The 14,215-nt window shown below is 41.3% G+C and overlaps 1 protein-coding gene across 1 annotated transcript in view; it reads left to right on the forward strand.

Moving 5' to 3' along the window:
* Positions 1 to 14,215, forward strand: part of PSMC2 (proteasome 26S subunit, ATPase 2) — a 233,299-nt gene that overhangs the window by 23,064 nt on the left and 196,020 nt on the right. The window contains exons 2-3 of the mRNA XM_069628069.1: positions 3,148 to 3,185; positions 5,482 to 5,563. Coding sequence (XP_069484170.1) covers positions 3,148 to 3,185; positions 5,482 to 5,563 — 120 coding nt within the window. The remainder of the gene's footprint in view (positions 1 to 3,147; positions 3,186 to 5,481; positions 5,564 to 14,215) is intronic.

Genomic DNA, 14,215 nt, shown 5'->3' on the forward strand with positions numbered 1-14,215 from the left:
AGTAAAATCTCAATTGATTTGGTATTTTCTAACAGCCTAATGTTTTGTTTTTATTATTTATTTTTTTTAGAAAGTTTTTCCCTAAACAAATACAGTGTTTATTTCCAAGTTCCAGAGGAGATGGAATAATCTTGCTGTTTATTTATTGAACTAGCTGTCCCCGGCCACGCGTTGCTGTGTCTCAGTCTGGGTAAATGGAAAAGAAAGAAAAGAGAAAACGCACGTTTCTAATAAGTTTAATTTCACAAAGCTTGTGGGTAGTTTTTAATGGCTCTTGCGGTTCTCCAAGTTGAGGCAGTTTAATTTTCCCGCAACACATTCCTTTAATTTCTCCATTAAATTTCAGAGCCTTGCAATAAGGACACGCTTCAGTCATGGTGCAGATGAGAACATGCCGGCTCAAACTATATCATCTGGGTTGTACCGGAATGCAATGTGATTGTAATTGCGTGATTGCTGAGCATGGAGTCGTGTTTGACGCTGATCTGCTGTTTCTCGATGACGTCTTTCAGCCACTCTCAGCCTATCTCGTTCATTCTGTTGAGAACAAAGCAGATCTGAAGCTGCAGGACGCGATCCCTGTGCTCGCAACCGTGCATCCTGAAGTCTGGCTGCATGTATTTGAGCCATTCTAAATCTGAAACATTGAAATGGAATCTTAAAATATTTAGTATAGCGTGTGTTGCTTTTACGTCCAACAGATGGTGCTATTTTTCAGAAAAGGCATGTTTTTATCTGTTAAAGGTGACATCTATGTATACTAAGTATATAAAAACACACGCCTATTCAAATGCAACGTTGTCAAAATTTCAAAGCAATCCGTGAAGCACTTTCAGCGATTTAAGATTTTGAACAAACATTTACATTTTTATTTATATAGATTGAGGCACCTAACATTCAGAGACCCTAACAGTCAGTGCCATATATCTTAACACAAAGTCAACTTATCCTGTTGGCATTCTTTAGCAGCTGATTTGATCAAGAACCTCAAGCGCTGACCACTCCAGTGCAAACCTTTCACCATTAATCCCACAGTGAACCACACGTTTTGGATTCCATCTCGGACTGCTGGAGAAACAATTGGTCCCAACTACATTACCCCATCGCGAAGAAAACCAACCACCCCGGCTCCCAATATTGTATTGCAAAAAAGGTAGACCTACAGTTTTAATCTTTGAACAACCTTGCCATTTGTAAACTTAAATATGTGCTGCTTCAAGATCACTGGCAGTAAATACTCAGTGTAACATATTTTCTTAAGAGCCATAGCTAAGAGAACATCTACAAGTCTGGGCACTTTCATTTGTTTTTCCGCACTATGAGTAATAAAACGAGCACATTGCTTCCTCCGTGTTGATCTTCGTATACTAGGTCCAAACGTAGCAGGCACTGTAGCCATTACCTTTTTTGTTTTCTGTCAAACAAATCAATGAAAAGGGCATCCATCTGGACCTCTCCTCAGTTATGTTTGCATGAAAAACAGTTGGGTCTCCCCTTCTGTTGCACAGTTTTCCTGCTTATGCATTTGCTTAACATCTGTTGTCTTGCTGTGGTCATAGCCTCTTCCTTGAGGAATCTGTTAATCGAGTAACGTGTAGCCTTATTCTAGAAAGGCTCCTCATATTCCAATCGTAGGCAACTTGGAAAGAGCCAACAAAACCTGCTATTGCCTTTCCTTATATTCTCTCTGATAGATTGGAATTTCCACGTTTTTTAGAGGCTGGTCCTGACTGTGTCCTGAAACGGTTTTACTCTGGATTCACCGGTTTCAAAAGTGCCCATTTCCAGGCTTCTTGCAAAAGTTTCTCTTTGAAGATGAATGTGTGTTCTAAAGAGAACATACCTGGATGACTCCTTTTTTTGGAGAAGACAGTAGGGCTCACCCTGTTCGTCCTGGCAAACTCCATGCTTCCTTCAGGTGTGCCTGGCAGTAAAACCGTGAACACCTTGGGAAGGACAGCATGTAGAGCTTCACCTTCTGCAATCTTTCAAGAATTTCAGTGGGATGTTACCCTGTTGCGATCTTTATTTATTTATTAATCTCCACATCTGCACGCCAGTGCCTCTGTTGGTTTTCAAAATGTTTGCATCTCGTCGCAAGTGGACCACTCCTTTACTGTGGTCACTACATGCACTGTAATCCTGTCTCGATGTAGAATAACATGTAAATACATGCATAAGATCTTTTGTGAGAATCTAATAAAGTTAAACCATCCTGTTGTGGGGGTGCTTTTATTTAGTCAACAAGTACAGAGAAGGACTTCATGGACTTTTTTTCACATCTGGGATGAAATGTAAACTGTGAACCAACCCTGCACACCACCATGCTTTGTAAAGCAGACCAGAAGTAGTGGCCTTCTCCGCGTTCTGTTGATGGATGCAAACATTGTTTGGAATTGAAGAATAAGTGTATTCTGTAGGGACCCTGGTGTTAGTTGTGGGGGTCCCTTAATTGTTTGCCTAATACAATAAAATAAATGCTGATTCTTTGTGTTTGAGTATTGTTTGAAGGCAGGACAAACCTAAAAAGAGACCAAGCACGTTTTCCACGCTTAGTTTGGTCAACTGAAAGATTTAAATGGTGAAAGACTATAGAAGTTTGCATCAAGGTGAGCTCGGAATCCATTAAAACCATGCGCCTGTGGGAATAATGAATAATTAACGATTGTTACTTTATGTGGGAATTTCGCTCCAGCGCAGGCTGTGCACCACCTCCTCCAATATTGTAGGCTTCCAAGATTCTATAAGTCTGCAGCAAAATGCTGCATTATTGGAAAAAAAATCAAATTCAGTGAGCTAAACTTGGCAGCAGTAACCTTGTTTGGTATTTAAATTATACATTTACTCATTATATAGTGTGACTAAAACAAGCCTCTAATTTTAGGCCACAATGTTTTATGAAAATAAGCCCAAGGGAGAATGTAGACTGGTAGAAAATAGTTAAAAGAAATCATTTGATTGTGCTGAGGGGTTAACCAATTTTTTAGCTTTTCTGTAATGTAATCTCAGTACATCTATTACACTCTTGTATTGTAATGAAGGAGTAGAACAAATGGTCTTAACTATGAATTCCCAACTGCCAGATCATAATACTTGCATTTGTTTCAAGTATGATGTAATTTCTATATATGCTTGTGTCCTTTGTAGCACTGGATGAAGGGGATATCGCTCTGCTGAAAACCTATGTAAGTATTGTCAACTTTACAAAGTTCATACATTTCTACAATCGGCTGATTATCATGTTTGCTGGCCAGAGTACACGTTTTCAATGTCTTGAGTGTCTTATTTGAGAATTTTAGTAGAAAGCTAAATGTGATGTGCTACAAACCAGAGAAGGTTGGTATTCTTTCTGTCATCCCTTTCTTTGAAAAACATTGAAAGAAATACCAGTTCTGCCCTAGAGAACAAGAATAGACCTGTAAAAGAATGTTAATTAGCCCCAACAATAAGCCCTCCAGCCGGCTCCGCGGACAGCCATTTTGTTCCTTGTCATGGATGGTGCCATGATCATTCTCTACTGATCCCTGCAAGACATTTCCTACAACAGAGGTCCAATGGCTGTTATAACGTGTCAATAAGGAAAAACGTAAAATAATATTCTCACCTTCTGCCTTTTCTTTCCTTTTTTAAAAGAATTAGTTTTGGATATTAGGTAGTGGTGTAAGTGCTACCTATAAGCCAAAACGATAGGTGTGGAGAGTGAAGATGGGTGAGATGGGAGTTGAATCTGGGGTTTTATCCAGTCATTGATAGCCAGTGTTAGTCCGTAAAGGCATTCACACCCACTACCTGTCACTTCCTTATAAAAGGCACCCTATGTTATTTCTTTGAGCTAGCTCTGTGGTTTCAAGGAGATGGCAAATTGTATTTCTAAACGGCCTTCTGAAAGGTTATGACTTAATTGCAGCTATAAACCAGCTTCTGCTGTAATAGAAATGTTTAAAACCATGTGGGTGTTTAGCACTTGATTTATAAGACTTATGTGTGCCTTTACATCTGTCCCTTGCATTGATTTCTTGTGAAGAACGTCATTGGTAAAGGGAGCAGTCTTGCCTCTTGGGTAGGCAAGAGACAGGCATTTGGTGGGTATTGGCATAATTTGCCCCGATATTACACTGATTGCCAACTCTTGTTATTTTATGGCCAAATAGTATTATGGCACTGTCCAGAAAATACCCATGCCATGCCTGCACATAAGCCAGCATGATTGTGTTTAGCAATGTTTGCCTTCCATTCTACCTATTAAATGTTTTTTCCTTTTCATTATTTTGTTTTTTCTTATCCTTCCTTGCCTCCTCGATTTCCATCCATAATGTCAGTTTTTCTATCATTCAATTTCATCTGCAATCTTTCACTTTCTTTATATCCTTTCTCCTCTTCAGATGTTTTTCTTCGCTTTAATGTTCTTTCTTGATTTATCTCCTTTTATTCCACATTTCATTCTTTACTTTTCTCTGTTCCATATTTCCTTTTCCATATCATTGCAGCTTTCCTTTTTTCACCTGATAGACAACATTGGCTGCAACACATTCAAGTTATAATCGTTATTGCATTTGTCTGGTGGCTGATGCATTAGAAAATCTTAAAAATCAAACTGAAATCTTTGCCAGTCTTCTTTCGGAAAAAGACCAATCTTAACACTTCCAATATCTTGTGATTAGATGCTTTGTTGGTACACTTCATGGGGAGATGTTCAATACTCTTTGAAAAGTGTGCGCACTCTTTTCAAATCTTGTCCTCATTTTACTTGGCACTATGACCTACTGTTGACAATCAAGTGCTGGTTGCTCTGCTCTTTCAGTGATGCTACTGCAGGGAGCGTGATTACTTCTGGGGCATGCTTCTCAAGCTATGACCCAAAGAAAGCTTGATCTACCCACTGCCACTGGCTTGTGAAGTCGAGGTCGTGTGCCTAAAAATCTTTCCTTTTTCTATATACTTGGACACTTTTACCTCTGTGGTAAAATGTAAACGGAAACAAGACTGGAGCATAGTAACAGTAAAAGCCAGAGTTCTTACATATCCGCACTGATTCTGTAGCACGTGCCCTTTTACCATCTCTTGTGGTGCAGTTTGTTCAGCTGCTTTCCTATATCTGCAAGAGACGATGCTACGTTGCGTCCCCTGTGGGAGACTTTCCTTTACCATTTTTGCTTTGAGCAGCTACTACAGTGCCTTCTGCTCTGCAAGTCTACTCTATACCATCTCTGCTAAGTGGGCTTCAATGGAACCTCTTGCAGTGGAGCCGGTACTTTACCATATTTGCCAAAATAATATGCTGATAGGCTCCCTCTAGGTTGCAGCCCGGAAGAGCGATGCAAGAAGTCTTTCATGGATCCTTTGTAGTCCGTACCATATGGTGAGCCTTCTATGTTTGTCTATTGGCAGTAGCATTAAAACACCATAGCATGTTTTCCTCTTTGAAAAGCGATCTAGTTATGCAAAATGACTGCTCTGTAAGATGCATTGTTTCTATTCCAGGGTCAGAGCACCTACTCCAGACAGATCAAACAGGTCGAGGATGATATTCAGCAGCTACTTAAGAAAATTAATGAGCTCACAGGTATGCTTTTGTTTCGCTGTACTATTTGCTCTCTTGTGCTTGTAGCCAGTATCGTTCTAAGAACAACAGAATGTGGGCAGAGTTTTCAAGTCCGGCTTGTTGTAGGCAAAGTCCTTCTATGCGGTCTGTTGTTGGATGTCTTATTTGAAAATGTATTTCTGTTTGCATGCGTTTTCTTTCACAAGGGAGTATGTTTTAGGTAGTGATTCATATAGTTGATATCATGCATTCGCTTTTAAGGCCATATACAACTTTCTCTGATATTAATTGTTGTAATTTAGGCAAGGTTAAATTAACCCAATGCTATTATTTAGTCTTGTTATCCTCTTTAGCATGGGTGTTACATGGAGAAAGTCATTTTCACAGAAAGTAATGTTGAAGATGTTTGTTGTCCATATAACCACGTTTAGGCTGAAAGTTTTAGAATGTAGCAACCTAGTTCCTATGACGGTCAAATTCATCCCAATTTGGACTTCTTTTAAAAAATGTTTAATATTTAAGTGCTTACGGTTCTATTAGAAAACCTTTTCCACGCTTTGTTAAAGAAGGGGGAAAAATACATAATCAAATAATACATTTCATCATACATGATGCATCTTTTAAAATAATAAAACAAGCATTTTCAACAGTATCAAAAATTCCTGCTTTTAAAAATTCACTCTTTTCCTATTTTTTTGCTTCAGAATGCAGGTTTATGTCAAGGTGTCTTGCTTTGCTGCAAGACCTCATCTATATCCAGCAATTCCTTAAGCATATATGATTGGCGGCTAATGTCCTCATGAGGGTCTCTGCCTGCTCCAGAACAATTCTGGATTGTATGACCTATAATTTGCATACCCTTTCATGTAATAAGGGCCTAAGGCTATGCAGTGGGTTAATATGTGCCACACCGTCTCCACTTCAAGTCCACAAAAGCGGCAGATGCGTTCATTTCGCAGTATGTTCTGCCAAGCTCCAGTATAGGCATAGACCGCAAGGATATCAAAACGTATCTGCATTACGAAGCTTTTTGGGACAGGGAGATGCAGCTTAATTAAGTACTGTCTAGGGACTTGGGTGAACAGACCCTGTTGTGTACAGGCTAGATAATTTCGCCTTTTAGCCAACTCTACGAGGGAGATTGCTCTATCGTAGTCTTGAGTTTTGGGGCCCAACTGATTTTAAAAAAACAGGAACCTCACACTTCGAGGTGCATGCCAGGCCGATAGTGTCGCAATGTGTTGGAACCACCGACTCAAAAACCTTGTACCGCGCGCTGTGATTATAACGATTTGCATGTCTCACTGTACAGTATAAAAGGGAGTCATACTTGCCCCTCCTGTACTTGATATAGACTCACAGTTTACAAATTGCTGTTAACCTCAGTGAGTGTCAAGATTGTAAGCCTTGCTCTAATCTAATGGCCTCAACCCGGACTGATCCCAGGAGGCCCAGCAATGAGCGTAGAATGTTTTGCCTCTAGGTTTGGTAAGCATGTGATGGCCCTTGCCGGAAACACTTCCAATGCTTACATTATACCTGGAACAATTGAAACTTTATAAGCCTTAAGCTTTGCTTCGACGGATCGCCCACCACAATTGTTGATATTTTCTTTATGGCAAGCCACTTTTTCCACGCCTTGTTTCCTTTGGGTGAACAAAAGAGGGCGATGACCTAGCGTGGTTGTCCAAGTACTCTGTGTTAATTGTCTTTTTAGATTGGACATATTTTAAAACTTGTCTTTCAGTGCCAAATCTGAGCTGACATATGTTGAACGTGCCATAGACAAGAAGTGCCACAATCTGAAATCATTGTGATTCATTTGTGTTTTCAATGGGCTTTGAAATATTTTTTTCACGTTTTATTGTCCACAGATGTGATGTGAAACGTCCGACTGTTAATGAATAAATATTCAGTCTTAATTGGCTTTTGATTATAATATCCAACCATTGCACTTCCAAATGTGGATACTACTTTTGCATAAAGTGATAGGAATAATGGGACTTGTGATGTGTAACAGCGAGCCCATTAATCAGCCAATCGTTTAGCTTGCTACTTTGGATTGTCTAGTAGAGTGCTGGTAGCTAACTAAAGAACTGTTTACTTCCCACGTTGAATTTCGAAAATCAGCACTGTTGGGGGAGTTTTCCTAAAGTCCTGCCAGTAAGACTTTAGTAAGCTATCCCAGTGGTTTGTAGATCCCCCCCAACTCTTAGTATCAGTCCGTCCTAGCTCAGAATCTTGGTAGTGTGGCAGAGCAGTCAGGCTTATCTTAAGAGGAAGATGTGAGCTGTAGGTAAGTACTCTGAATCATAGCTAGGCAGGCTCAACAAAGAAGCACTTAAACATATTTATATAAAAGTTATATATTTATTATATTTACTCCAGAATCACTTTAAATACGTCAGATGTTTACGGTTGAACGCTTAGGAATACTAGATACTACACTTCAAAGGGCACTTTCACTTTTGCGTGTGTTAGCGTTTACATTTGTAGCAACGTTAGAAAGGGAAAAGACAATCTTATTATCGTTCATTGCGCACTCATGCAGTTTTCAACAGGTCACACAGTAATGCATTTACTCTGCAAAAACATATGGAAAAGTCACTTAAAGGGAGGAAAAGAAGTATTTAGTGCAACCTGCGCTTGGTTCAAGGTTTTAGAGACTGTTTCTTCGCCTGGCAAGTCTTAAGTCCAAAAACACAACCCTAGCTAAAGGCAGTTCGGGGAAGGCTTTGAAGTCTTGACTTTTGGCGACGAGGAGCAAAAGTACCTGAAGGAGGGTAGGCGAGTGAAGAGTGATGAAAAATGGAGATCCAAGAGAAGAAGTGAAGCCTCTGAGGTGATGGCACTCCAAGAGAAGGGCAGAGTTTTAGAAAAATAAAGCAGAGGCTGTAGCATGTGAAATCCACAGAAGTCCATGCTGCTTGGAGTCCGGGAAGGCCCAGTAGAGGTATAAGTCCTGCAGGGTACAACAATATGGAGGAGAGCATCCTTGCAGGCAGCCTGAAGACGTGTGTACACTATCCTGCCTTTGGTGTACTTATGAGGACATTGAAGTCGTGAGCAGAGTGGCGCCGAGAAGAAATGCAAAAAATAAAATGCAGGTTTCCTGAAGATTGACTGTCCGCGTGTTTAAAGGTACTGTGGGGAATCATGGGCGGATGAAAATTTAGGCCATAATATGGGTCCCTTGAGGCTGAGAGCGGCGCACGCGCCTGGCAAGCTTTTCTGTGCTTGCGTTCCAGCCTGTCAGTTGGCTTGGAATGCATAAGAAGGGGCCCGATGCCATGATCCGGCTCTCCGTGTTCAGAGAAAGCATCTGAGGCATTAAAGGAAAGGTGAAAAGGTCCTAATGTCATGGGCCAACGCGATGACGTGCTATCAGGAAACAGTAGATTCCTCATCGGAGCTGCGTGGAGAAGAGTGCGTATTGTTTTACATGGTGAGCCCAAGGGCGCGCATCGTTGAGGTGAAGTGTGTGCAGGGTGAAGAGGAAGTTTTTATTTGTCTGCAATAAAGACGAACGGGTAGAGATTTTTTTTTTTTTAAGGAACATGCAAATAAATACGAGGTCAGCGCAGCATTGTGAAATTGTTGGTCATGCACAGTCGTTATCGTGGAACAGTAAGCGTTTTTTTATAGTAAGCAGTGCAATTTGGGAATGTTTTTTTTGTATGAGGCCGCGTAAAATGTTTTACTACGTATGTAGTATCACAAGGACTTTATGAAGAATTGCTTTAAGTGCACAACATGTTTTAATGCAACAACAACATGATTTTAAGTTGTTTAGAGTTTGCGACCTACTCAATTACCGAGGAAAGTATGATGAGAATGGTAATGTATTTCGGAGGTTATGTTTTGGAGACATGTTGTATTAAAGGTTTAACTAAAGGACATCAGTGAAAAAAAAATGTGAATTTTGATGCTTCCTTTTCTGAGACAGTTATGTCCTAAGACGTGAAGATATTTGATTCAGATGACAGTGAGAAATGCGAAATATGAGTGCAGTGTGTGTGTCTTCGTTAAATGACGTAGAATACAGTTGAGTTCATGTTAGAGTTAAACATTGCACATATTTTAGTAGATCCTGTACGGCATAATAATGTTCATAATGTATATGCGCAGGGTTTGAAATGCATTAGTAATTTTTCTTAAATGATCTCAATAAGGGATTAATGGGTGATCACAATGCCATTTGGGTGAAATGTTTTTCTTAGATATGAATATGATAATAGTGTTCAATCTTAAGGTGAAATGTCCACGGAGTTGTTTTGACATGTAATTGACATACTTCCAGAATGGTGCCTGATCAACTCAGAGAGAAATGATGTGATCTGACCAGGGGGCCGTTGGAGAGTAGCCACAGTAAGAGTGGCTAGGAGAGAGAGGGAGCCTGCAGACCAGGCATTCGAAAGAGGAGTATCCAGTTCATTCCAGCCTAGCTGCCACTCCCCCAACTGGGTGGATATCCTTGCCGGACTGTCAGCCAGCCAATCACGCCTGAGTGCATTTGGGCCTCCTAGAGGACTAAGCATAGGGAGTTTCGGCACCTCCCTCACTTCCTGGTCACTCCAGACACTCGGGAACCAGAGGCGGTCTTCAGTCCTGAAGCCTGCCAAAGGCGTAGGAACAAAGGGACCAAACCTAGTTTGGCATGCAGAGACGCACTCTAGAAGAACCTTTCCAAAAAGAAACGGCGAAAAAAGAAGACTGGGACACGCTTAAACAAAGGAGGCTCAGACGTCCTCTTGAAAAACATTTTGAGAGGAAAGGGTAGCATTTGACTGCTACATGAGTTTCTAGACATAGGGAATACGAAGTAACCCCTCCAGCACTCTAGTGTAAAATGAGGTGTGCTGGGTCTAGGAATTTGGAAAAGACTACTAAAATACCTGTTCTTCCTAAAGCGTCCCATTGGTTTTGTATTGCCTGATCTGCCTTGGTATTTCTAAAACAGTCTTGGAGTTGATGCTTGTCTCTGAATTGCTGAATGGTTCCTTAATTACCTTGAATAGCTATCACATTCTTAAAGTGTATAGAAGAGCACTTTTAGTTTACTGTATTCATACCTATCCCCAAGAAGCTTTAGGCCTCTAGTTAGTATACCAGTTGCATTACTCCCTCTGAACTGTGAGCCCTTAGTTGGTTTTAGGGAGAATTCTCAGAAATGTGCTAATTCCCTTCTACCTTGGAGACCACCAGCTCTTTTGCTGACTTTTCATTTTTATCATGGGGAGAGTGAGACCATTTTCCCACTCTGTAATGTATTTTTATTTGATTTGAACCCTGTGTTTCTTTTGGTTTTGAAGTCTGACAAACTCCCTAGGCATCATATTTTTACATTATGACACATAGCACCCCCAGTGCCGTGTCACAGAGAAGTCCCTTGGATTTCACAAAGGTTTAAATACCTTCTCTAGGATGAACTAATGTTTCCAAGAGTAATTAAGTGAAATTGACTTTACTTACCTTTTTTTCTTTGTAGACCCAGCACACACCATCTTACATGGAGTGCTAGAGGGGTTACTTACTATCCCCTTTGTCTACCTTCTCATGTACAATTTTGATGTTGCCCTGCCTACAATGAATGACTGGTGGTAGTGGTTTACTTTTTCCTAACATTGTGCGTTTTTACAGTAGGCTGAATCCTCAGCTGCAGTATTGCACCCATGGGTGCCCATTTTGTCAAAATGGCCTGCTCTTTTTTTTGCCTTTTCTTGTTGGAATGGTCATTCTTGAGATTTACTCTGCGCGCCATACTAGGTTTGGTCCCTTTGGTCCCTTTGTTAACTTTGTCTTTGGCGGGGTGAACTGCTGAAGCCCGCCTCTGGCTACAGCATATCTGGCAGGGCAGGAAGCAAGGGAGGATCCCAAAACGTTCTGTGCTTTGTCTCCTTGGTTAAAGGAATGCACCCAAAGGTGATTGGCAGGCTGGCTGTCCTAGGGGACAGCCACCCTGCTGTGTGAGTGACAGCTAGGCTGCAAATGAATGGGAAAGAATTGCATAAAAGGTGAGGTATTTTGCAAGGAAGGCAGAGTCGACCACTGGTCAAAGGAACTGAAGAAAGAAACTGGAAGAGAAGCTGGCTGAACCTTCTGGACTGTTGGTTTGCCTGGTGAAGCCCTGCTGTAGTGCTGAAGCTCCAATTCCGACATCGACTGAGAAGCCCTGAAAGGATGATTTCTCTTGGGTTGGTGGGACCAATCGACCCAAGACTAACTCGACTGGAACCCCTCTCTCTGCTAGCTGTACTTCCATTGCTGCTGCAGTCACCGAGTGCCAGGGTACAGGAACATCAGACTCGAGTGCATCTCCTTTAAGCCGGACCCGAGCTCCAGGAAGATCTTCCAGACTCCCTCGAAGCAGGACTAACCAAGCCTGTGCCATCTCAGAGTGCTGGACACCAGAAGCAAGAAAAGTCCACAAGGTGTCCAAGAACCATGGTTGTGCTATTTGCGAGAAGCTGAAACCGTGAAGTGCTGCTGATCTGAAGCGTGCCAATTGCTGCCGCCGACCTTAAAACTGCAGTGCAGGTGTCCCCAGACGTCCTACCTCTTGTCCACACAGCTGAGGCCCAGGAACATAAGGATCTGCAGGACTGCAACAGGAACAGAAGCCAGCTGGAACCTTTTTCTTCAGACTCAAGGTACTGTAAACTAGGAGTACTTCTTGTTGTGTGTAGCTTGCTTGTGCTCACTGGAGCCCTGCATTGGCTGATCTTTGCAGAATTGCTTGCAGCTTTGTCCTTCACAAGCCTCCCAGCTTGTGGCCCAACATTGATATTCTTTTTACAACAAACCTCTTTTAACTTTTTGACTATCTTCAAGAAGTGCCTCCGCTCCCCTAGATTTTGCTCAAGTGACATTGGCTGTCCTGGCTCCCTGAAGACTCTTCTTACACTCTGACTATGGGTTGATCTAGCCCTCAAAAAGTCATACATGCCTTACTTGTGTAGCTGGGAAAGGGTTAATCCACATTGCATTCGGGGATTCTAAAGTCCTTATCTATTTGAGAAACCTGTTAACCATTGTTTCCTTCCCTAACCTTTTTAGTTTCTGCCACAACTTCAGTATTACCTTTTTAAGTTTGAAAAGTAAGTTTGAAAAGTGATATATTTGAGGGTTGTGTTTTTTTTTTTTTTTTTTTTTTTTTTAGGTATCAAACTTTTCCATCGTTGTCAATTGGATATATTGAGGGGAGACAGTATATAAAAAAAGCAGTCTTTTGCTGTGATTCAGGGTTTTCTTCCGTTGAGTTCAATGATGCTGGAGAGGAAGAGGGAAAGTTTGTTTGTTTGTTTTTATTTATATAGCGCTCCGGACCCGGGAGTAAATGGGCGCTAGTACATGTTACAAGGCACAATACATGGTAATTGACAGTGATACTTTTTTAGCAAGGGTTATATACAGAGTGCAGGCAGTGTGAATGAAGACATCCATTAAAGACATAAATGATAGATGTACAGTATATACAGATAATGGCTGTGTCTAACAAACTAATTGTCTTTGTGCCAATAGCCACCCAATGGCAAGTTTCCAGAAGGATTGGAAGGAATTGGCCGACTTAATGTTTAGTGGCAGTGAGTTCCAGCGTTGGGAGGCGAGGACAGTGAAGCTAGAGCCTCCGGCTCTTTTAGAGGTAAATCTGGGCACCATGAGACATAGGATGTTGGAAGATCTAGTAGTTCTGATGGACTGCTTCCAGGTGAATTTATTGGTAAGGTAAGGGGGGGGGGGCTAGGTGGTTGAGGGCTTTGTATGTGAGGCAGAGATTTTTTAGGTCGAATATTTATTTATTTATTTTTTTGGGGTGGTAAGCCATTTGCATGTGATTCTGGTGTCAGAGATATGCTCTCGCCTAGGAATGTTTAGTGCTGCTCGTAGCGCATTGTTTTGAATGACTTGGAGTTTACTAATTATAGCTTGGTTGGCACCTAGGTAGAAGCTTTTGCAATAGTCTAACTTAGACTGTATGAGGGCTCTCGCTAGTGTAAGGCAACTATTAGTAGAGAGAAAAGGTCTGCAGGCCCGAATTAGTTTTCCTGTGTAGGCGGAGGAGGAGGCGGTAGAATTGACTTGCTCAGTAATGTTGATGTTGGCGTCAAGATTGAAGCCAAGAGTTTTTACATTTTTGGCGACGGGGATGGTGTTGCCATCGATGATGATTTTGGAGTAGTTAGGAAAGTGATATATTAATGTCAACAGTGTCCTAGCAATTGATGTCACCTGAGGGTGTAGGAAGTGTCTGTGCCCTCCCACCTCCCAAAAGGGTATCTACTTACTTAACTGAACTGAAGGAGTGTATTGTTGAAAAGTATTTAGGTGTTACTATTCCTCACTTAGATTATTTTAAAACTGACTGTTAAATCAATAAACCTTGAGTATAAGTGTTAATTAAATATGTCACTGAATCTCTGTTACCTTACAGCTCACATTGACGCCTCTTGAGAACTGCCTGGCTGCTTAGTCACTCTACCAACTTGTGTAGTACTGGCATATACCAAAGGTTAGGTTAACTATTGCCAAGAGGACAAGGCTGGTTTAGTCTGCTGCAGGGTTACTACATACAATCTTGCCTAACAGTTGGACTTTAGAAAAACTGTCGTAACAATATTGACCATTGCTTTCTATAAAATGGAGAATGTCAACATAAGCACACTTCATATTTGG

The sequence above is a fragment of the Ambystoma mexicanum genome, chromosome 12 (assembly GCF_040938575.1).
Source record: "Ambystoma mexicanum isolate Mex_15411 chromosome 12, UKY_AmexF1_1, whole genome shotgun sequence".
Classification (NCBI taxonomy): domain Eukaryota; kingdom Metazoa; phylum Chordata; class Amphibia; order Caudata; family Ambystomatidae; genus Ambystoma; species Ambystoma mexicanum.